General features: G+C 48.2%; 2 protein-coding genes across 3 annotated transcripts in view; both read right to left on the bottom strand.

The window, feature by feature from the left end:
* Positions 1-12,548, bottom strand: part of CRADD (CASP2 and RIPK1 domain containing adaptor with death domain) — a 73,890-nt gene extending 61,342 nt beyond the window's left edge. Inside the window, exons 1-2 of one of the 2 annotated variants that reach the window (XM_072360720.1) lie at positions 12,379-12,548; positions 9,092-9,397 (exon numbers count right to left, since the gene is read on the bottom strand). In XM_072360720.1, the coding sequence (XP_072216821.1) occupies positions 9,092-9,389 (298 nt within the window). In that variant the 5' untranslated portion in view covers positions 9,390-9,397; positions 12,379-12,548. Of the gene's footprint in view, positions 1-9,091; positions 9,398-12,081; positions 12,182-12,378 lie in introns of those variants that run through there. The other variant, XM_072360726.1, reaches the window with a different exon arrangement.
* A 9,099-nt stretch (positions 12,549-21,647) lies between these two features.
* SOCS2 (suppressor of cytokine signaling 2) lies at positions 21,648-23,795 on the bottom strand. Its single transcript, XM_072360707.1, has 2 exons — positions 23,642-23,795; positions 21,648-23,121 (listed from the first exon to the last, which is right to left on the bottom strand). Exons 1-2 carry the CDS (start codon positions 23,793-23,795, stop codon positions 22,673-22,675), a joined length of 603 nt encoding a protein of 200 aa, XP_072216808.1. The 3' UTR covers positions 21,648-22,672.
* Between the last annotated feature and the right edge of the window lie 736 nt (positions 23,796-24,531).

Here is a 24,531-nt window from a genome sequence, read left to right as displayed (position 1 = left end):
TGCTGAGGATTCTCATACCCTGGCCTAAAGGTGAAATCGGCTGCCTATTTTGGAAGCTCTAGGGCTGGCAAGGGGCTCTGTTAACCCTTTACCTGTCTGAACTTGCACAAAGCCCCTTCACTCAATCATATCCCATGTATTAGACAGGTCCAAAGACTGAAACAAGCTGTTCGTTAAAGAGCTCAACACATCATTAACCACAAATGAAAGGTAAGATTTTCAAAAGCATCAGCGCAGGACTAAAATTGCCTTCTTTAAAGCCCGGGGAGCTTACCCTTGACCTTGAAGGGTGGAGGGTTGGGTTAACTCCGGGTACTTTGCAAATCCCAGGCAAGGTGGTGAAACACTAAGATTAAGAAGGCTGCCAGAAGAAATGGTGCACTAATGGCAATTTATTCCCCTTGACCTGATGCATTAATGCTTATTTCCCGCACACACAAACTGTGTAATATAAATCAAATCAGCTCCTTCTCTAAATGTGGATTGAAAGAAACAGTAAAGTTCCAGTTCACAGCATTGTGAAACAGAGATGTTTATCAAAACACGTGTACAATTCCTTGTCAATACATCAATATATGACAGAACACAAATGTATTCACAGACAAAGCAAGAGCAGGAAGAAAACTTTAAGAAGAAAATCTGGCAGCACAGTGGAACAAGGGTTCAAAGCAACAAAACTGGTTTTCTGTTTACACAGACAATTGCCAAATAGATAAAAATTGCCTTTAAAGTCCTGTATACAAAATCTTAAGTATAAAAAGATAAACCGCAGCAGCATCCCTCTGAGGTTAAAAACAATTCTGTTTGTTTTAATTCTCATTCATATAAGCACACATGACCAAAAGCAAATAAACAAATCTGGAAGGAAAGTTTAGCTGAGTATGTCCAAGCAGGGAGGCTTCTCACGTATAATAACCTTAAATAACTACCTGGATCTTAGAGAAACTTCCTGATCTTTGTCATACAAGTGACATTTCCCAGACAGAAGGGAATTCTGACATTGCTGATCTTCTCAGTCAACAGGCAAAATGCCACAGCACGGGCAGTCTAAACTAACTTTTCAGCTGCTTCAGAAATGATGTTGCTTCGAAGGTCAAGCCACAGTGCCTTGTCAGTGTAGGGAAGAGAGCAGGGCATCCTTTCCTTCACTGGAAAGAACATTTCAGTCATCAGTGCCAAGACCTTCAGTGCCCTTGACCATCAAGTTATCAGTGGCCTTGCTCTAGCCAACAGAAGCCAGGATCCTGTGACATCAGCAAAGTCAGGTTTATACTGTAACACGTGAGACAACATTTTTACTGACTCAGGACAGCTGTGCAGCCTCCACAACACATGCAAACTAAGGTGGCTGTGGTTTGTTGGTTGGCTGCTGTTTAAAAATAGCATTCACAGTCTTAATTTATAAAAGACAATAGATTTTTCCACACAGTGGGAATACAAGCATTAAACAAACTTTCAGCTGAAGCTCCAAGGCAATTTTGGAGGTGGTAAAAAAAATTGCTGGCCAGCTCTGGAAGAAAATATCCATGATGAAAAATTTTGTGAAAAGAGATCTTGAAAGACTTAAATAGGAATTGATCTCAGTCACTCAGGAGTATTTATTAGTGTGTGCACGTGGGCCCCAAGAGTTATTAATCAGTTACAACAGAATGTCAGTACAGATAACATAATGCAAAAGTAACAACTGCATCGTGTTAAAATTTAAGTTTACAACTGGCTTTATCAGGCTGTAGGATTAGGTACTTAACAGAACATTTCCCCTCTGTTCTAGAAAACAATGATTATTGTCTGTGTGAAGCACTTTCCGTGCTTTCCATGCCACATTCTGAGACAAGGCCAACAGTAGGAAGCTGGCAACAATTATCTAAAGATGATCTCAAGGATCACAGAGGACTGCAGTTCTGGACATACAAAACACCGGCATCATTTTATCATATTACGATACAAGCTGAAGAGGAAAACAGACAAAGAATCAATTAATTAATCATTGACCACCACCCTTTGAGCCTAATGGTCCAGGCTTTTTTTCCACCTCCCATGCAGTCCATGCTTGAAGACCATACTTTCACAGCTAGAATACTAAGAGAAAGTGTGCTGAAAGCCCTAAGGTAAACAAAATCTACTCCTGTCATCCACAAAAGTAGTCACTCTATCATGAGTTCAGTTGGAAGTTCCTCTTACAGCCAAACTGGCTTCGTGCAATTCCTGCTTCTTTTTCTGCACGCAGGAATTGACTTTTCTGGTGATCTGAAGTTTTTATTGATAATCAATCACGTCTCCTGGGTGTTTTTGTCTTTCAGAACTGTCCCTTACGGTGCCCCATCAACCAGTTTCTCAAACAAGCTGAATGATCTTTGCTCAGCACTTGCCTTCCTCACTTCTTTCATGATCTGAAACTGAAGTACTGCGTGGTACCTGCAGCTAAGACTGACTTCAACTATCTCAACCCTAAACTGATGCTCCTTATCTGGAGAAGCAAGGCCAGCAGACCACTTCCCTTAGACTACCCATCTAGGACAGCCATCAATATATTGTCCCCTCTGCGCTTCAGAAATCTCTTGGACTGCCCTACTGTGCCACATTTTCAGTATGCACCAAGGTGGTTCAAGTCAGTGTTCTTTTAAGAAGACTTAACAGGATATTAGGAAAATTCAGTTTGGAAGAGACCCCATTAAGTCTCATGTCCAAGCTCCCGTCAAACCAGAATCAGCTCAAACCATTGTGCTATGCATTCTATTCAGCTGGCTCTTGAAAACCTCCAAAAATGAAGAAATGAAGACTGCTCAGCCTCTCTGGGTCCCTGTTTCACTTCTAGACTGCCCTCATCATGAAAAAATTATTCCTTATTGCCAGTGAGAATTACCCATTTCAACTAATTCCTATCACCTCTCATCTTCCTACCACACTTTGCTCAAAAGAGCCTGCCTCTGTGTTTTCTCCATAATCTCTTTGTAGGCATTGGAAAGCTGTTATCAGGTTCCCCTGAAGTCCTCTCTTCTCTAGGAACTGCTTATTTTAGATTAGACAGTTTTACAACAGATGCTACCACAGTGTCTTGTACTGAGCTTCCCATCTGATCCTCACCCATAGCTCTTGACCAGCCTGTTGCCCATACTCCAATAGCACCTCCATCTAAGAGCCTTTGACCACTCACTGGAATAGTGCAATTGTGTGAACTTCCCACTGTGTCTCCGCAAATTCAATGACATCACTGCACCGTGTAAGAGTAGACTTCCAATTCCTTTCAGCATGCCTGCTGGTAGATACTTTTGCCCCACACCGTTCAGTTGATAGCACTGATCCCTAGCAAACCCCATTTCTTGAAAAGGGTCCTGTGGCCACACAGTCCTGTATGACTGTGCCACCAGGTACATAGAGAAGTGAGAGCACGCAGGATGCATCCACTCCTGCCCAGGATGGAGAACATTTCTTGGGCTCCATCTCTTCACTCTGGATCACTGAGCCCTGCAGTCATCCTCAACCTGCTAAATATTACTAGTGCCTACATGAAAGAGTAGCAAAGTCTGATGATTGGCCTTGGCAACCTCCATGATGTCCTGGATCCAGTCCTTGGGAAAGCAGCAAGCCTTGGAAGCCATTAGGTCTGAACAGCAGATGGATGTTCCCATTCCTTGTGCGAGGGAGTGCTCAATCCCTGTTAGTCATTGCTTCCTACAAAGCACTGGTACTGGTTATGAGTAGTTGACCAGATACAGCTGGCCCAAACACTTCTCTTGCCAGAACTCACTCCTCTCTTGTTCCCAGAGCACTAAATAGTTTACTAACTTAAATTATCATTAGCCTCGCATACCTGAGGATGATACCAAGTACAACTCAATATGGCTGTTAACTTGCATGAAAGGAACTGCTTGAGACCTGAGGGGGAACATTACAGTTCTCATTAGTGATGCCTTTGATTAAGGCTTCTCAAAGTGAAAAATGTAAACAGCAAAAACATAGCTGCTTATTAACAGGGGAAAAAAAAACCAAACAAACACAAAACAAAAAAATAAAAATATTCCCTAAACTGTAAAAAAATAATTTAAAATGATTTTATGTGTATATATATTTATTTATAAAAATATGTACAGTCATATGTACATTCAAACTAAAATACATACACAGAACGCTGTGGAGAACCAGGGAAGCTGATTACTTGTCCATATCACGATGTATGCTGTTTATTGAGTGTGTGTGCAGACCTTTAATGCCAGATCTCACTGCGGTCAGGAGCAAAGCCAAAGCCGTAAATGTAACACCCGATTTTCAGGGGAGATGGGAATATGGAAAAGAGTTTGGGAAATTCTCCTACAAAGATGGATTTGAATCTCTCCAGAGAACTAGAGTACTTTTTCTACAGCCTTCGGGCACTGGGATGTGGCACAAGGGCATTCCTTCATCCAGGTCAACTCGGTGCAGCCAAAACTGCTAAGCCCATCCCTTTCCTCTATGGGAGGAAACTCCCCCTTCTGTCACTGGACTATACAAGAGAGGGGAGGGAAAGAGAAGAAAGAAAAAAAACACCCCCTTCTGTCCACCATTTTAGGGAGAGAAAAGGAATACCTCAGCTGCTCTCCTATCTCACATCCAAATGGAAAAGGCAGAAACCAGCTTGTTTCCTCACTGCATTAGAGGTGAGAGGAAGCAGAATAGGAAGAGGGCAGGAAGCAGCCAACAAAGGTAAGAAGAGATGTTAAACTTCCCCATGTCCTAATGCTGCTGCATTTGAATCAGAACCCTTACAAATCTGCAACCCAGCTGTGGAAAAGGACTTTGGTAAAGCTGGGGTGGAGGGAAGGATGGCTTTCTCAGTAAAAGTACTTGTTTTGCTTTGTGTTTGCATGCTTCATCCAAAGCGTTACACAACATGGAGTTTTATAGAGCTATACAAAAACATGCACTTCGCACATGGCCAGGGAAAAAAACCCAACCCCACTAAAATCTGTTTAAAACATAACATAAAACCTCACCTGAGCCTGATAGGACCCTAGTGCAGAGCGCTCAGCAGGTACCGCAAGAACAACAACAACAAAGCAAAAGAAACCATACATCAGAAAATATTCCTGGCTTAGATGTGACAAAACAGCTTTCCCAAGATGATTCCGTGTAACTCAATGCCCCAAATTCAGTAACGTTTGCCAGGATAGCAACGGCTGCTGCAGAATTCCACTGGCAAACACTGTATCTCACATTTTTCTCTTTCTCAATATGCTGTGATTTCCCGTGGAGTGGAGAAATAATCTATACTACAAAGAGGTGCAGTACTAACACTTTTGGAAGTAAATAATTTTACAGCAGCCTACAGTATATATAGAAATATAATACTCGGGTAGAGAAATTCCTGAGCAGAGAGAGACTAGAAAAACACTTTGATAAACAAACGCCTTCAAAGCTTATGTTATTTTCCTCAGAGCAAAAAATATTGGGTAACTGTGTGCTGTTCCTAGAAAGAATGGAATTTTGTTGCCAACAGCTGTAGCTTTTCAGAGGACTTATAATACTATACTGAAGATTTATGCTCCTGACAAAGGCTTAAAGCTATCCAAACTAGGGCAGAAAAAAAACAATCGTCTTTTAAAAGACCTGCGCTATTTTTGTTAACTCTTAGTATTGCAGAAGTTACGACCTTCAAAAACAGACACCCACAACTGGGGCTGGTCTTTGTAATGATTCCTAAGTCAAGCAGCAACACTGCACCGGGTCAACTATTCTACCTCAGGTTCTTAAACAAGCAAGAAGTACATCCTAATCATCTTGAAATCGATCAAAATCATAAGTATTTATCTCCAAAGCACGTGACTTTAAGTTTTCTTCCTGATCCTTTTGGGCTCACAGCTACATTTTTCCTATGTTAAGGAAGGTTTCCCCAAGGTACGGCCATCTGACAGAACAGTACAAGATAGGAGAAAAGTTACCCTAAACAAAAGGCTGTCCTCTGCATAAACAAGCAAAGGGATGCAATCTCAGATCTCTTTGTTGGACTTATATAGATGTAAGTAGCCCTACTTGCCTGCAGTCAGTCTCCCGATGCCAGCAGAAACTGTTCCTCGAGCTCTGCAGGATTAAGGTCTTCTGTGTCCTCTTGTAACTACAGCAGCTAACAGTATCTGGAACTACTACTTTAAAGCTAAACTGATACTAAGCAATGAAACTCAGGATGTCACAGCTTTTAGGACTCATTTATATGCAAGCAGCCAAGCAGCACGCTCTGGGTTGAATCCTGGGCCAATTTACAGTTACAATCTATGCCACTCCGTGAACATTACACAGGAGTTACACAAATTGTGATTGACAAATCCATTGCCTTGAAACAATTTGCCCAAAGCCCACGATGAGTCAGTGGAAGTGTCTTGTTTATGTCTCAGACTCTGGCTTCCATCTCGTAGCTGCTCAGTCTACCAGATCATAACTACAGAGCATCACCAGAAATGTTTTTATTTCCGTCCTTCTAAAATTCCTGTTTAATTTATTGTTTTTGTTTCGTTTTGCTTTGCTTTTACAAGGGGAAGAAAATAAATTAAAAGCTTCTTAACAATTACAGTTGTGATTTTTTTATTTTTTTTTTTAAACTGGTAACCAACAAACTATTTCTCAGCTGATCCACAGATAGAAAGCCTGATCTCGTCAAGCAAAATGCACAACAGTCCAAAGCCCCAGATAGAAATATCACTGTGCACGTGCCAGAGTTGTCACCTGCAGATCAATAGTGTACCTGCATTAACTTTTAAATAACCCTGCATGTGGTTTAGTTTGTAAGAAGTGAAGGACTATAAAGTAAAGCCTTCCTTCAAGAAACAACTCACCACCAGTCCTCAATCGTGCAAAAGATCTGCGAAAACTGAGGATATTTTGCTTGAGTAAACAGAATTTTAATTGAGCATAAACAAGTGAACAGCAGGCGTGCCATTTCCATAAGTATGCATGATTCCAAGGAATAAAGATTTTAAAATCTGAGGCCTTGAAACAGATTTCAATGTTAAAAGTCTTGTAGGTTTAAAAAACATACGATGTAAGTAGAAAGCTCTTTTCACTAGAAATAGATTCTTTACTCAAATTGCAAGTGACAAATCATCGTATTTATGAACTGTTTCCAGTAAGGTAGAAGCTATCTAGCATGGCACCGAAGAGCACATTTAATTTTAAGCATGCTTACAGTTTTATTAGAGGCAATGGCTTTTTCCGTGCTTAAAGCCAAGCATATGCTCAAGTACTCTGCTGAGACAAAAGCTTACAAGTTTGTTGTTCTGAATGCAAAGCGAGGCTTTTTATCCCAAACCACATTTTCTTGCATGTAATCAGCCCTCATGATGTCACCATAGTTTCCAATTCACTTCAGGATGTGCTCATCATTTATTAGGGTCCAGATGGTGCTCTCTTTCTTTGGTTACTAAAGAACATGCCCAAATATTAAAGCTTACCCTTTTCTTATGCTCTGGATTGCCACAGTACAAAATGACAGTAATCTTTGACCTAATCTGGAAATCTTTTCTTTATACATGAGATTTGGCAATATCAAGTACAGTCAGCCCACTCGAAACCAAAGAACCTGATATTCATAAATACAGTATGTTAGTCACAATGGGAACAAGCAATCCACAAAACAGTCGAGAGAATAAAAATCAGAAAGCTTTTTTCTAGTAAAAAAATGTGGGACCTTGCCTTTACTTGACAGCTGTGTATGTTTCTGAAGAACTTTGAGGATTATTCACTAGCTTAACCAGCAATCAGCAAACAGACACACGCTCTGATTTGTAAGGCAAATAAGGAGCACGAGCATAACAGGATTTGTCATAACAGCACCATCTTCTCCAACACTTTCAACACCACAAGTCTGCACCGTGCTGAGAACTCCCAGTGTTTTCACCCATGGGCAGCACGTGATATTTATTCTCCAAAAAGTTCTGAAAATTATTTACTGTTTCTGCAGCTGTGGAGCAAGCATAAAGCAGATCTCCACAGAGACCCAGCAGAAAGATAAGCTGTCGTGCCATTTCATTAAAAATGTCCTAAGGTAAGATAATGCCATATTTGTCCAGCAGATCTTGACAAAACGTTCTCCAACGTGCAGCTAATTCAGGCGCAGGTGCACATGATGTTCAACAGTCCTGAGTCACACATCTTCACAAGCTTAGAGCCTCACGCAAAGCACACTGACACTGGAAAAATCACACATCATAATATGACCAAATCTAAATGGGGGTAGGCTAGGGGAGGGAAGGAAGGAAAGTTAATCCAGCTGCTCAGAAAAAGATGTTCCCAAATGAGAACTACTTCACTATTTAACTCTTATTACCTACAACTAACTATTTAACAACTAACACATGTTGCAAGAAAGTAGGGCAAGGAAATGTATTTTAAGCAGTCTTCCTGACTACAAAACAGCTTAGTAACTGCGTACACGTATTGGTAGAGAGATCGTTTCAGAATAAACATCAGATCCAGAAAACTTGTTCTAGAAGCATGCTTAAATGTCAGAAAAACAGAGCTTCAACAAGATGACGTAACGTCCACTAAATCAGTTAACTCCTCAGCTCTTTCTAAAACTAAGCAGCAGCTAATAATTCTGGTGGCAATAATCCCAGATATCTCCACTCCAATAAAGATGATAAACCACCTAGTTCTAAATTAGTATATGCTACTAAATTAAAACAACATTAAAATCACAAAGTTACATAAATAAAAACTCTGCCAATCCAGAAACAAAATACCATAAAACATACATAAAACACATATTAATCAGGTATGGGTAGTGAGGAGGCCATGATTCAGCTGGGGAAAACTACTTTTTATAGTCCATTCCCTTTGAAGTAATGCAGTCTGGGTCTTCCTGTATATCCCAGCTCTCCGAAGGCACACTCGGTTGAGCTCCTGTCTCCCCGTACCCAGAAACTCAGCCTTGCTCACACCCCAAGCTTGGCAGTGTTTCCTGGCATTGGGCTGGCTTCCAGGAAATTCAGGCTGCACCCTACGTTGCTATCATGTTCTGTATCTACATGATGCATAGCTTGAAATTACTGGTATGTTCAACACTTTGAAAACTCCAGCTTGAGAACAAGCTCTGAAATATCAGCAACAACAACCCTGGCCTTACCTGCAGGATCTTGTACCGTCATTTCCTTACGCTTCACCTTCAACTTGTCCTTAACCCATGGGAACTCCTGTAAGGAATCCAGGAATGCATCAAAAGCCTTGGGTCCTCTAGTAGGAAGAATATCAAGGAGCATCATGGTTTTCCTTTGGCTGGTGGTTTGGGATTTTATTTCTTGAACATGACTGTCAGTGAGAATGCCTTCTTGGTAGAGATACTGAATAACCAGTCCATCCACCAGCACCTCCGTGCAGAGCTCCAGGCGCAGGGAGCGCAAAAGCTGCTTGTCTCTGGCATCCATCTGGCAACCTAGAACATAAGCAAAGGAGTGGGGAGATGCAAGATTAAAATTCCAACCATGAACGCCCTCAAGTGATGTTTGATGCACAACATTCTTCAGAAAGAATTCTCAAAATCATCAGCCTGGGAAAACTATCTATCTCCACCGCCTCATTTCTGCTCATATCATACAGTCTTACAAACTAAAACACAACCATTTCAGGGAAATATTAGACAGGAAGAGAGTTTTTGACATTGTGAAGACCAGTGCTTAGATGGGATGACAACCGTGCCGAAGTACCTGGCTCACTAACTGGCCAAGGTCCACCCCCAAAGCAGCCGGAGCACTTGCCAGTCCATGAGAGACTCTACCCCAAAAAGTTACCCAGTGTCACACCTAACCTCTGGTCTCAACATCTGAGACGTGAGGGCTGCTGCACTGCTGCCAGCCAGCAAGTGGCTCTGGCAACCCAACACATTCTAATTTCAGCAGGTGTGGAATGTCCTGCATGCACCAGGTTGTTCTCCCCCCAAGCCCATCGTGGACGGCTCTTTTAGGACTCGACTGACCTGATGATGAGAAATTTTCCTCAAATTTCCATCTTAAATTTATTCACCTTCTATTTATAGGCATTTTTTTTTCTGCCAATATCATTCTCTAGCCTAGACAGTTCCTCTCCCTCCTTGGTATTCACCGTTCTAATGTGTTTATAGGAAGCAATCGGGTGCTGCCTGCCAGCTTCCATTTCACTCAACTAACGCTCCAACTAGACAAAAGCTGGAAAAGATGCATTTTAAAGCCATTCTGAGAAAGAGGAATCGAGGTCCAGAGAGACCAGGCGACTCATCCAAGATCAAATCAAGTGTAAGTGCCAGAGCTAGGAACTAAATCAAGATGTCTAGTCTAGTCCCTAATGACAAACATATCCCCAGGACCATTAATGGCACTTGCAAAGGAAAATGACTTAGTAATACAATTAAATACTTTCTTGTGATTAAATCACGAAGCCAAAAAACTGTAACAGGTGTTGAATGTGATTACCAGGAGAATTTCTAGTAATTAAATTAGAAGTTGCTATTATAACAGCTTGACTGTACAGGAATTATATTTCATTTAGCTCGAAGATTCAGAGAGAGACCAAGATTTTTACAAGCTCTGTTCAAGTTTTTCTACTGTCAGAGATGCCTGTTAGCTCTCCATTAAAGACATGCCTGTGTGGCCTGATTGCTGACATTTAGGGCAGGTAATCAACAGAACAGACAAGCATACAAATGGTGTTCTGGACAGAATATAAGAGCCAAAAGGGAGGGACTGGGAAACCCCATCTGCGACACCCTCTGACAAAGCAGCTTTCTGAAAACGCTTCTCCCTGAGTGCTGAATGCAGCACTGGATGGCAGCTGCTCAGAAGGTTACCCTGAATCTTGAGGTGCTCACCTGCCTTGGGCCATCTCAGAGCTGAGCAGCAGATCTGCTGGCACTTGTTCTTTACAAGGCCTGGTTTGATGGGTTTAGCCTAAACACCAAACCCCATCATGGTGTGTGGTGGTGGTGAGAGCCAGGAGGCAGACAGTGGCTGGTGTCAGGATGCTCATTAGAGATGGGTAAAACTCAGCATTCTGGTCTCTAGATGCTTTTATACATGTGGGAGCAGTCCAGGAGTCAGAAAGCAGATCCCTGCAATTTCTTCTTCCCAGATTCCCTACTGATGTGTTTGCAGAGCCTAAAACAGGCACCCAGCCCCTGCTCTGAACCCAGGCAGAAAGCTCTTCCTGATGTCACCAAACTCTCCTGCCTCCTCCTGTGTACAGGTATCGGTAGCCCCATGGGCCTCCCCCACACGCTGAACAAAGGAAACAAGAGGCCTACAGTCACCATGGATGGAACACGTGCCCCATCCCTTGTCCTCATCACCAAGCTGGTCGGTGCTTCCCACAGACAAACCCTTTCCGAACCATCTGTTTGCACCTTTGTGCACAGGGAAACGCTGACTGGATTATGAATGTGCAGTGGGAACGGCTGCTGAAGGATGTGCCCGGCCCACAAACTTAGGGGTGAGCACAGCAGAAATTTCACAGCCTGTGGAGCCACTCACCACCAAGGTCAGCAGCCCAACAACTGCCAGGATGGTGCTTATTGATATTTAGGGTCTTTTTAAGGCTTAAAGTGTTTCTTTAAGGGTGTTTACCACGTCTGATTCAGGAAGCGGGCATACACACATGGAGGCGTTATCAGGATTTTGATGCAGACAAGCATAGGGCCAGAGTTCAATGCAACAGGGAAACACCTTCAATTAATTCTAATTAGTCTGTATCTAGAGGTCTGTGGTGAGCTCTGAAGTAAACTTTCCTCGTAAGACTGCTGCTAAAGGAACGGTTGTGACTGCAGTGTAGCCGCAGGATGCACAGCCCTTCCCGGACACTCCTAAAGGTACATCTTTCCACCGCAGACTGTAGGAATCGCACCTCCGCACCCCACTCCCCCTGACTCATCCACACACCTGCACGCACAGGTTTGGGCTTTTCCGACCCGTCCACGAAGTGAGACGAGCCCCCCTGTCCCCACACGCACACACCCCCCGATCCCCTCCCGTCGTAGCTCGGCGTTTCCCAGCACCAAACGCTCCGCCCGTGACGCCTCGAGCGGCCCCGCGCGCCCTCTGGCAGGTCGGGCCCACCCCGCCCCCGGCCCGGTCGTTCCCCGGCCCTACGCACTCGGCTTTCGCACGCGGCGGAGCGCCGAGCCCGACGTGCAGCGCGCGGCCCCGTCCTGCCCCGTTCCGGGGGCGGCGTCGCGGCAGCCCGTACCGCAGGCCCCGGCCCGCCCCGCGGAAGCCCGGCTCCGCAGCGCGGGGGGCCGCGGCCCGAGCGCCCCGCGGCGCCGCCCGGCAGCCGGATCGGCCGCTTTTCCGCCCCCGGAGGAGCCGAGTTCCCCGGCGGGCCGAGCCCCGGAGCGGACCGGGACCGGACGGCGCGGGGCGGGGGAGCCCTCCGGCCGCTCCCTGTACTTACAGAGGAGAACGGGGAGCTACACGCGGCGCCCCGGCGCCCGCGGAGCCGGCGCTGGGAGCACCATCTTTGTTGAGGGCTCCGCCGGAAGCCGCCGCCCGGCCGCGGGCCGACCGGGGGAGCGCCGCCACCGGCCCCGCTGACGGCGAGGGCGGGGGGTGCCGCCATGTCACTTGTGGGCAGCCGGGGCGGCGCGGCGGGGGGGGCGGGGGGCGACCCCGGGGGCGGCTCCGTGCCGGAGCGGGGCGGGGGAGTCGCCGCCGAGGTGAGCGAGAGCCGCGGGCGGGGAGCTGCGGCGATACCGGCTCCTGACGCGGCGCTGCCCGGCTCCGTTCGGACGCGCCGCTCGGCCTCGCCGCTCCCCTCCGAGCGGCCCGCAGCGAACCGCGTTCGGCCGCGGGAGCCCGACCCGCGGTGTGTGCGCGGAGGGCCGTCCGAGCGCGGGGCGCGCCGCCTCCGAGGGACGTGGGTGCGTGTGTGGTGATGGTGATGTGGCCGGCATCATTTACGCGGCGGCTTGAAAACAGCGCTGCGGGTCACTGGGCAGACGCGTGTCGGTGTGCGATAGCGGGCGGATAATAAATTTGACGCCAGGGGTTGAAATCGCTTTTAAATAACCGGTAGGTGATGCCGCGTTTCGGTACGGCCGTTAAACCGCGCTAAACGCGTTGTCTCAGGCACACCTCAGCCTTCTAGGAACGAGGGCAGGACAGCCTCCATGCGCCGTGACCTCAGCTGCAAACCGCACGGGGAGGCACCGTCAGCCGCCGAGTGACGAGGATCTGCTGCCCTGCAGCCGCAGTACGGCTGTCACGTTTCTGTGTCACGGGCCGTTTGTAGCGCTGCGGTGGGGAAACGCATCTGTAAGCGATTCAGAGTGGCACCGGGGAGCGGGGAACGCCGCAATGGATGTATAAGATCATCCCTCGCGCACGGCCGTGTGACTGCTGAAAGTTTCCTTTCTGAACTTCCTGTACCTCTGCTTGCCAATGTTTGCTTTGCTTTGTTTTTCAGTCCTGGTCACCATGGAAGGAACTGTATTGTGTTTAGAACCGGAGGGACCAAACCTGGGGACTTTCAGTACCACCCCACCGCCGTCCTGCTTTCAGTGCAGACAATGAACCCACACCTTAGCCCAGAAAAGGGACACGAGCAGTTCAAGTTCGTTAGATAGCCTGCATTCTTTCTGCCAGTTGAGGCAATTGTGATTATTTATTTTATACTGTCCAAGAATATCTTAGAAAGTTAGCAAAACATATGGATGTGCGCAGAGCAGCTCCGGTTCCCTCTCTAATAAATAGCAGCAGCCTCGTTGCCTTTAGCACAGCCAGCGCTGGTCACGTCGCTGCTTACAGCCTAAACATGCAGAGAAGGAGAGCGGTGGGAGGAAGGAGATAAGCCTCGGAAGGAAGAGGGCAACGGCAGAGGTCCAGGTTTGATTAAAGGGAAAATCTGGTGTTTCCTTTTCTTTCCACTAGTTTGTAAGCGGTGTCTTAAATTCACCGGTGGAAGCTGAACGTGCTACGAGTTGTTCGGGTCTCATCGGCGGTGACACAAATGGAGCGGTGACTGCGCTCCATGCTCACCCTGCTGCCGCAGAACAGCACAGGGAGAGAAGCCCTCACACTCAGCAGTTCTGCTTGGGTTCTGACTGTGGTTCTTCCAGGTCCGGTCCGACTTCGACAGAACTGCAGAAGAACAGTTCAGTTCCATCCCTGTTTTAGGGGGGACAAAACAAAAAACACCACATGATCCAGTTTGGGGTCAGCTCAGCTCCCTGCTATCCACTCAGGTCTGAACGCTAACCTTGGTCAAACACATAGATCAAAACAGCACCTCCTGATCTGCATAGTTCAGCGCACCACAGTCAATCCCACACATCAGCATTTAGGACTATTTGACCTAAAACCTTGCTCACCGTGGGGTGGGGAATCACTACTGGTGTTCAGGCCGTACTGCTGAGGACTGCTGAGATCAAGGCAGCAAGTCCAACTCTACGAGAGCCAAATCCAACCCTATAGGAAACACGCTGTGCAGCATCTCTTCTAACAGGGCTGTTCCCTTTTACACGTGTGCTATCGCAGATCAGGTTGCCACGTTTTGAAATGCACTGTACATGTTTCTAAAAATCCCAAATCTTTTTAGGGAGTTCAATCAGAAATCAATAAAATCTTTCCGAAGGATCTTCTTTGCTACTTAGAGCTGAGCTCCATCCTAGCGTGGATCTCTTTTCTTTGTTTTCTACACACTAATTTGTTTCTGCTGATAACGAGAGCCAAACTGTGTTTTTAAAACTCGTGCAAGCAGATTTAATCTATTAGGACTATGCTGTTTTCAATTGTCTGTAGGACAGCATTCCAACTTTAGGGACAAAAGAAAAAGAAATATGAGCCTCAAGATTTGTTTATTAAAAACACATCTAATTGGTTAAATCTCTCGCAAAACCTCCGAAATGAGGATGGAAAAAAGAAACATATATTATAGGGGCTGCCTGTCATTTTGAGACAGACGAGCACAGCGAACGTTTCTGTTAAAACAGGAGCCAGGGTGGCCCAAATGCTGTGGCCTGAGGAGCAGATGAGGGTCCTGCGAGGGATCCCTTCCTTCCTTCCTACCCTCTTCCTCAGCCTCCCCTTGCTGTGCTGTCCTCAGCAAGCCTGGCTCTCATTCACACCAACACCTGGTGCTGCTGCAAAGGCAGGCTGGTGCTGGAGAGGCTCTGAGGGCGGCGTGCAGCCCCGACAGTGTTATCCTCCCCAGCTGCGGGAGATTTGTACCTGGTGGGGTGGGAGGGGGACAGCCTCCAGCCTGCACGTTGGGTTATTCTGCTGCTTCCTGAAGCCCCCCCTCCAACACACACACACATAAACGATAAGGGCTTGGAGTTAAGTGCACTTCAAAGAGAGCAAAGGGTATAAAACGTAGGTGACACGTCATCAACGTTCGTAGAAGTGTTGTTTTATTTAAAGGCATGGCCAGCGTGTAGGTGAAGCACCGTCTCGAAGCATTAAACCTCTGGGGTTTGCAGTGACCCCGCAGCATCTGTGCTTGTACATTTGTTTCAGTCATAAAAACAAGGACGTAAATAGCGGAGCTGCGAGGAGTTGGTTCTTAGTGCTGTTCACTTCGGTGCTAATGATCTCAGCCAAAACTCAGCCGTAGGACAGTCCTGAGGAAAGGAGCAGGCATCGAATGTGAAACTGGCACGTTCACTCCAGAAAGAAAGAATCTCTGCAGCAAATCGGAATAAAAGACCTGCAGTGCATATTTGCAAAATGTGACTCAGTATTTCTCCTGCGAGGAATCTGTGGTCCATTTTCCTTAAGCGTGTGAATTAATGCTTTCCTCTGTTTTGTTTTGGAGTTTAAAGATGCTTTCGGGAAAGAGCTGAAATACCGAAAGCCTTGAAATATTCCTGACTTCTGAAAGGTTTTGTTTTCTAATGCAAAGCAACCATTTTAGTGATGGGAAAGTAAAGCAGTATCACTAATCAGCCTGAAAATTAAATGCTGAGAAATAAGGAAAAAGAATTTCAGATTCGAGTCTAAAACCCTGTCCCAGAACAAACTGCTTTTGTTTGCAAGCTGCAGAGTAGGAACTGCCTGCCTAGCACTCCATACAGAGCGCAGGGTTTATTTGGGAGGAGAATAACCACTGATTTTGGTCATCTTCGGTTCCTTTCTCGAGCTTTGAGCTGCACAAACTCACACACAGTGCATCTCTTTTTAAAGGCTCTTGCTTTCAGGTTAAGCTTTTCAGGAGCTGGTAATGATTCATGGAAAGTTTTTGCAGGTAGCCTAGCTGGATCTGTGCTTATACTTCTTCCATATGTCCTGTTCTCCAATAAAAAATACCCTTCAATTCACAGTCCTTGGGCTCGATTTTGTTCTCTTGCAAAGTGAAACCTGTGTGGTTCATGGCTACAAGGCGCTGGCTCAGCAGCCTCGAGTGGGCACTGCATCTGCCAATGGGGGACTCGGAGGAAACTGATGATTTCCAGAGAGCTGCTATTTCCTCACACTGCTTCTGCATGCAGCACTCGGCTCACAGAGGAGCTGCGATGCCCTGGCACTGCAATGGAGGCAGACAAGCAGAACCCTTTCCCTACTTATTTTCTGCTCTCTGCAGAGCAAAGCAGCTGCTCGAGGAGATCATCATTGTTAGAGTAAATGCTAATTGAAAAATAAGTGATTTTTTACCCATGCTGAAAAACTACAAAATATGAAGTCGATCTCCTGCCCTCCAGATATAGAAACTGCATTTTGTAAGGGCTCGGTCACATTTAATATCGCTTTTCTGAAAAGAAAACGCGGCAGCAAAAAGTTCCATGAACAACCACAGCTGAGCCACAGCTTCCTCTGCCTTGTGTCAGTGAGCAGCACGGTAGGTAAGAGAAAAGCAACTGCCGGACGTGTCTTGGAGGTGTCTGGAGAAACCCCTCTGGTTGGGGCATTCCCACTGAGACAGGCTGGGTGTGGGGACAGAGGCTGAGCTGAACGGGTCCTGTTTTGGGACCGCAGCCTAAAGAGGCACAATTAAATTTTAACAAAGCATTTTGAAAAGTGAGGTTAGAGCTTTGAAATGTCCATCCCACAGCTGTTTCTAGTTTATTTCTTGTTATTGAGCCCGATCTAAAGTCTGATAAATAATAACTCCAGGAAAGTAGAAAGAAGAATTTGCACAGGGCTTTAAATCTTTCCCACATTTTACCGTTTCTCTGCCTTTACCATTTGTTTGCTGACAGGGCACCAAATTACAGTCCTCGGCTATGAAACATCAATTATGTAACAATTTGTCTGAAAACAAAAGGATTCACTTACATAAACCCTGCCTGCCAATGAAGGAGAAATTAAGACAGGCACATTTAATTGGGGGATTTTTTCATGTGTTTTGTTCTGTACAGCACACAGCACGGAACTTGTCCCCAGTCCTATCCATTTGAACTCCTTCCTGGTAAATCCCAGCTTAGTTCTTATACTAGTTTAAGGAGCTTTTGCTCCTGCGGTTTTGTGTCGTAGAAAATAATGATATCATTTTGATGTTTCAGTTCCTGGATAGTTTTTGTAGCTCCAGCTCTGAGGAAAACAACAACAAAATACAGAAAGAGTAACTATAAAAAGCCCAGACAGGTGCAATCCTTCTTTCAGTGGGACTTCAGCAGAATAAAATCCACAGTTTATCAAGGAGATTAAGCACCATAATTGCAGCGCTATGTTTTAACGTTCCCATAGACTTTCTCAGAAGAACTGGCTACTTCCAACCCCTATAGACACCTGATGAATAACCACGCTTAATCCCTCGTCCCCTTGGCAACCCCGGGACCAGGACAGACTGGTTTTGCTGTAAGCTGATTTTTTTCCCCCAAGGTTCAGTTATCTGACAGACTTTGTGTGCGATTCACAATAATGTGTGGATATTTGTCCCCCCCCACCCTCCCCCACCCCCTTGGCTTTGACGCTGCCCTGAAGCACCATTCCCATAGCCCTGCAGCTGTGCTGTGGCTTCCATCCTGCTGGGAGTTGTGTGCACACCTCCTGCCACTGCCACCTCTCCCAGTTGCTGGCCATGCTGTGTCCTTTCTGCTGTCCCTGCCAGAATGAAGCCAGCCCTCCTCAGACACCAGGCGGGTCATTCCCTCCGCAATGAGCAGAGCAGCTCTCACCGGCTCCCCGCGTGTTGTGCCTCACCGAGAATGCAGCTGCCCTCCGTCTTGAGGGTGTTTGGCACCGATGACCTTTCCAGCCCCTCTAACAGCGCCGCCTCCTTCTCACTCCTTTGGCTGTTCTTCAGCCCTTTGTGGAAATTAGCCCATTTGAGCAATACCGTGGCAAACCGCCATGGCGTTGTGAAGTGAGCTCAGGTCTGGGTGATCTGAAGGGATGCGTCGCTGGAAAGCTGTTTCCAGGCATTCTCAGTCACACCGAAGTTTGCACTGAAGAGGCAGTTTCCAGGGGCTGCGCTGAGTGAGCTTGTCATCCCCCACGCTTTTGTGCACAGCCCCAGCTGGCTGCACCTTTTAACTAACTTCCTAGTTATTTTATTTGCAATTTTCACTGTTTTATCTATTACAAGTTTCCTGTATATCCGTAGTTGTTTCTTTCCCCCTCTGACCGAGAAGTTCCTTACGACCCCCGAGAACCAGTGACACAAGTTTCAGAGCCCCTCAACCCGTTATTTCCTCCAGCAGTCAGTTTGACACCCAGATTTATTTTGGTGATAGCAAAGTCGGCAGAGGTTTTGTTTTGCTTTATGTCAAATGACCGTCAGACACAACACCCACGTCTCTGTCCGTCCCCATCATGTGCTTTGGGCGAGGAAGAACAAAGCGATACATTACCTGCCAAAGCACAAATCCATAGGAATCGTACCAGGAGCACAAGGAAAAGCTCTTGAATAGAATATATGAGTAAATAAAGCTTTTCTACGCCCTGCAGCATGGTCATTTCCACTGACTGTTAGGTAACTAACATATACGAATTCATGCAGCTACGCAGCACTGTCCTTCCTATTGTAATCAGATTCTATTTTCTTAAGGGGGTGAAATTTAGCAAGAGTTTTAGATTTCAGATCCCCACAGCTTATAGCGAGGAGCAAGTTGCAGATTGTTCTGAGATTAAAAATAAACAACTCCCACCTCATATTCCAGTGCACCGTTCTCCCGCTCACCAATAATTATACGTGGTTTATCTAGAACGTGGTTACATAAATTACAATTAGGACGATGCTGATGAGATCAGATGGAAATAAAATTAATTACAGTGCAATGAGTGCAGCTGTTTGGTTATACTCCCACTCCGCCCACCCGTCTTGTACCAAACCATTTTCTGTCTCTGGTGCTAATGCTGGTGGCAGAGGAATGCCCGAACAGCTGAAATGGAACCGTAGCTCACACTCGTGCTGGTGTCAGAGCTCAGCTTTACCCAGGCACAATTCTACTTTCACCATCCATTTTAAACATGAAAATTAGCTTTTCCAATTGACTTGTACAGTTGCGGGGTTCTCACCTTTCATTTATCAAAACAAAGGCATTTTCAGATACTAACATTTCCAGGCGCAGGCTGAAAACTCTGGAGTCTCAAGGCTGAAAAATGAAAACTGAGAGGAAAAGAAACTTACGATTAAAATCCTGATGATGATTTTTGGTGGACTCAGAGGTGTTCGATCTGTGAGGCTGCCCTCACCAAATGCTCCCCGGTTGCAATTCAGGCTGATGTTTATCAGTTACAAGTCATTTTGGGGATCTGAAGGGCCAGCAATTAAAATAATACTCATTTTAAGAAGCAATGGGTCTTTCTTTAGAATGTTTGGAAAACACGTTCTTCCCTGAAAAATCCAGGGGTCTTCATGCAAGAGTTTTTTCACAGCTGTGATCTGAATCGTGTGCTATCTTTGTATCTTTTTATTCCAAAACAAGTAAGTCCTCCCCCTGCGCTGCGTTAGCATGGAGCAGAGATTGCAGCAAGCCAAGCAAAGTTTAGCTGTATGAGTGCAATGCATCAGCCCTACGGCTGGCATCCTAATGAGGACAAGAGCTCTGCTCTCATACAAAGAGGACTAGTTCCCCCTCCAGTCTGTTCAAAATATTGTTCATTGCTTTCAGCACAGCACTGCTGCAGACCCTGCTCCCTCCTCTCAGCAACCAACACCGAGGAAAGGAAGTACCTGTCGGGACGCTGTGTGTTTTGCAATGTGATCGTGCAGCACGGGAACCTCCAAAGCTTAATTACAACCGTCACCACCTTTCCCCCTCTTCACCTCTCGCCCTCAGCCCACATGCCTTGCGGAGCGGTGCCGACCACCCGAGAGCTGCATGGCCCCTGCTCTCTCATGCCTCAAACTGGCATCGAAGGGCAGGGCAGGGCCTGGCGGGCCTCCACAGCTGGCAGTGAGCACTGGGCACTTCCAGCTGTCCCCTGCTGTCCCTCGCACCCCACCAGCCTCTCTCAGCGGTGCTGCTTTCTGTTTCAGATCCCTAAGCCAGGAGCTGTCTGGAGGTAACCTGTTTTAAAGGCGCTGAAGGCACCGTGCTCACACCGAGTCCCCCAGCACCGTGGTGGGTGCCATCTTGGCTGTGCGTGCCCATGAATGGGCAGTGAGCATGACAGTGGGTCAGAGCATCCCCTGACCCTGACAGGGACTGCTTATTCCACACAGCAGCCACCTCAGCTCTGGGTTAGGGCTAAGGAAGAGCTCCAAGAACGTTTACTGGAATGAAAAGTGTTCCTGCTGACCACAGGGGATGCTCCTCATGCCGAGGTGGTGGGTGCCAGTCAGCCAGGTGACAAGGATGGGGCAGGCAGGCAGGTCGCAGTGATATGTCCCCACAGTGCCACAGTTCTGCTGGGGGGGGACGCAGAGAGTAGAAACCTTCCGGCACTGCTGCATCTTGGCAGGGCATGGGGAAAAAAAATTACGTAACAAAAGCTTTTGTTTTGTTTTCCAGGAGAAGACTGCCCCCAGCCCATCCCTGTGTGAAATTCGGGCAGGGAGTGCAAGCTGAGCGAGGGAGAGGAGTCACCTTTCCACAGAGGGAACAGCGGCACGCCGAGCACTCGCGGTGCTCAGTAATATCTCTTCAGCCTTGTTGTCCTCCCATGCCCACGTGTTTGTTGGAACTACAGTGCCTGGCGTGAGAAGTCTGGGTGCAATGCCATGAGCTGGTCACTTCCCCCTCATTACTCAGTTATTCTCAGTAGCGCTGCAGAGCAGCTAAGGCACAGGGAAAACAGAGTTGTTTGCTGTTGTTTCTGTTTCAGCCTGGGCAGGGCTAGACTGCAGCAAGTCTTGACAACTCTCCTTGTTCAAACACAAGTCTTTTTGCTTTAATTAAGGTAAGCTAGGAAAAGAGTTAAAACTATGAAACTGCTAATGAGAATGAATCTGTGCTCCAGTTTCCCCCTTCACTACCCCCACATTACTCTCAAATTGGAATGTTTCTTCTCTTAAATGCTTTACATTTAGAGAGAGGAAAGGGTACTGAGGATCTCAGCCCCATCTTCCCACTTGGAGGACCGCCGTAATACACAAAGCCAAGTCCTGTGCTAATATTCAACTTAATTAATCATGAGAATTCAACAGGTAGCTTATAAGGCAGTAATCTGAACGCCAGCCAGCTGTACCTGTGAGCAGCACCACAAAGGCAAAGCGAGGGTACTCATCATCACTGATACGTGTCCACTTACGTAGGTGTTAGTTGGGAAATGCCAGGGGTTCTTAGTGTCACACTTCCCTGAAGAGTAGCAAATCCATACATACAGAGATGAAGATAGATGTGCAATCTGATTGACTTTATTGAGTAATAGTCTTGAGAGCTACAATCGTGAATCAGAAGAAAACCAGAACAAAACAAAACCACAAAAACCATTCCCCTCAAAAAAAACAAAACAAAACAAAAAAAAACCCCAAAAATAATATCCAAATTTCCCCATATTTTGGGAAACGAGCTGAAGAAAACATTCTACACTGTAGAAGACAGCTGTATCTGCTGATATCCATGTTCTGACATCGGAACTGAGCAGCTGCAGCTCTGCAGCGTGGAGTCCTAAAGCCTCAACCAAAAGAGGCTTACTTAGTAACAACACGGATATATTCACCACCGGGAAGATGTTAACATGTTAACAAAGATTCTGGGATACCAATCTGGTATAATCAGCAACGTACTGGGTTCCTATGAAAGATGTGGCATTGCTCCTTAATGTCAGCTTTAAGAGAACTTTGGAAAACAAGGTTTGAAACTGCCTACGGTACTGCTTTCCTTGCAGAAAAGCACTAAAAATCAGAGTTCAATAAAAACTGAATAGACGCTCACTCTTTTGACTGGATTTGATTAGTTGCATAACTTTGGCAAGATTATCACAGTGTGATCCAATTAAGCTTTCGGGATTGTACGAACACCGGCACCACATGAACCTCAGAATTAGACAGCTGAGCTACTCGTGCACTCCTGCACATCTCCGACATGACACTCCGCAGCCTCTCCTGTCCCGCTCAGTCAGCGTTCTGTCTGTCCTTACGAGGCACGTTACTGACAAAGCAATGCCATGCAGACAGCCTCCTGGCTCCGCTCCCCCTGCAGGGACAGCGTGTCACCTTGTCCAACCCCGGGGATGCAAGCGGGGATAATTCTACATAAAGTCTCCCTTTGTGGCATCTGAAATAAAACCCTTTCCCCCAGAACTGCCACTGTTTTGATAGTGAATTCCATGCTGAGTTGTACAACTGGTTACTCAGTTCTTTGGCTGATTTTAAGAATTGCATTTAAAAGTTACTCTACGTTAGAGGCATTTAGAAAAGACGTTTATACCTGGTACCGGTACTCTTTCAAGTACTCTTTTAGCCTTGTTGGCAACGGCAGCTCCCAGATCTGGTTTGTACATTTGTTTATAGTTATTCTGCAGCGGTGTTGCAGAGACGGGGCTGACGTGTACAGGGGTTTGTTCAAGTAGAGGTGGACCGTCCCATTCGAAGGCGTTTCGGTTCTGTCCTTGCACATCAGAACGTAGTACTCGATCAAGTGCACGACGCTGTTGAACTGCTTGAGCCTCGATCTGACGCAGGTGATGGAGTCCAGCCTGAACTTGCCGTCCTGGTACTCGATGCGCAGGTTGGTCGGTCCTGCCGAGGTTTTGACCGAGATGGTCAGCAGATACTCGGAATGAGAACTGTCCCTAACCAAAAAAGTCCCTTCGGGGGCATCCTGCAACCTCTCCTTGGCTTCGGCAACGCTCATGTTGCCCCAGTACCACCCTGGTAAAGGAGGGGAGAAAGCAGAGATCGATTTGCTGCCGGCTGTCTGTTTAACAGCCCGCTCCTCGCCCGACGGATCCGCACTAACCCACTCCTAGCGCTGGAGCCCTGCAGGCATCGTAAAGTTTTATTTGCCATAGAAAATAATTCGCCTTACGACGCGTTTCCTTTTATCGCGCCCCTCGGGCCGGCGGCCGTTCCCAGGCGCCGCGCGCACGGCTCCCGCATCCCCACCCGCGCCCACCGAGGTCGCTCCGTTCGGCGACACGCGGGGCCGGCCCCGCACCGCGCAGCCCTCGGGGCGGCGGGCACGGCTCCGGGGATGCCGCCGCCGCCCGCTCCCCGCCGCCGGCCCTCCCGGCGATCCGGGCTCCCGCCGGGCCGCGGCGCTGCCGCCGCTTTCGCTTCGGGCGCTCGGAGCCGCCGCCGCCGCCGCCGCGGGGCCGCCGCCGCGCGGCACCCCGCGCCCGCCCGCCGCCCCCCGGCGGCACCGCCGCGCTCCCCTCGCCGCCCCGCTTACCTGCGCGCCGCAGCTCCTCCATGGCCGCCACCAGCTGAGCCGCCTCCCGGCACTCCTCGGCGGCGGGCGCGGCCGCCTCCGCCGCCCCGGGGCGCCCCCAACGCGGCCCGGCGCCCCCCGCGCTCCGCAGGGACTCGGCGGAGCGCAGGGTCATGGGGGGCGGCGGCGGGTCGGGGGCTTAGCGCCGCGCCGGGGGCATGGCCACGGCCCCGCGGCCGCCGCCGCCTGCGAGCGGAGAAAAGCGCGGTTATAACGGCGGCCCCGCGGGAGGCGCACCCGGCGCGGTTCCGCGCGGCGCTACGGGACGGCCCCGAGTTCATCTAGAGAGCCGGGGAGAGCGGGGCGCCAGCCCGGGCGGTGCCGAGGGGTCGGGGGGGGGTGAGCCGGGGGGACACGCGTGGTTGCGCCCGGGGACGGCCTCGGGTTCAGGCGACGCCGCGCACGGGGAGACCTCGAGGAACGGGGCCGGGAGCGGCGCGGGGCAGCGCTCGGCGGCTCCCGAACACGCGAGTCGAGGCGCGCCGGGGGCGGGACGCGGTGCTTTCCCCGCTCCATTAAATTCGGAGATCGGCAAAGAAAAATCGCCTGCCCGCCCGGCCGGGTGCGGGGACGGGAAAGCCGCGAACGGCCGCCGCGCCGCTGTCACCTCGCGGCCGAGCCGGGGCAGAGCGGTGCCGGCGGGGAGGGGGCGGCGGGGGCTGCGGGGCGCAACGCGACGAATCCGTCCCGCGGCGGAGCTCCGAAACTTTCCCCGGAGCCAACTTCGCGGCGCCCGGCACTCGCAGGTGTCGCGGGGCCGCGGGTGCAGGTGGGGATCCTCGGGAACGGGACTCGAAAGGGACGGCGCGGTCGAGAGCCCCCCCCCCCCCCCCTCCCCGCCCCGCGCCCGC

This window comes from Excalfactoria chinensis, chromosome 1 (assembly GCF_039878825.1).
Source record: "Excalfactoria chinensis isolate bCotChi1 chromosome 1, bCotChi1.hap2, whole genome shotgun sequence".
NCBI classification, from domain to species: domain Eukaryota; kingdom Metazoa; phylum Chordata; class Aves; order Galliformes; family Phasianidae; genus Excalfactoria; species Excalfactoria chinensis.
The sequence above is the reverse complement of the archived record's forward strand: the minus strand, read 5'-3'. Positions and strand labels throughout refer to the sequence as shown.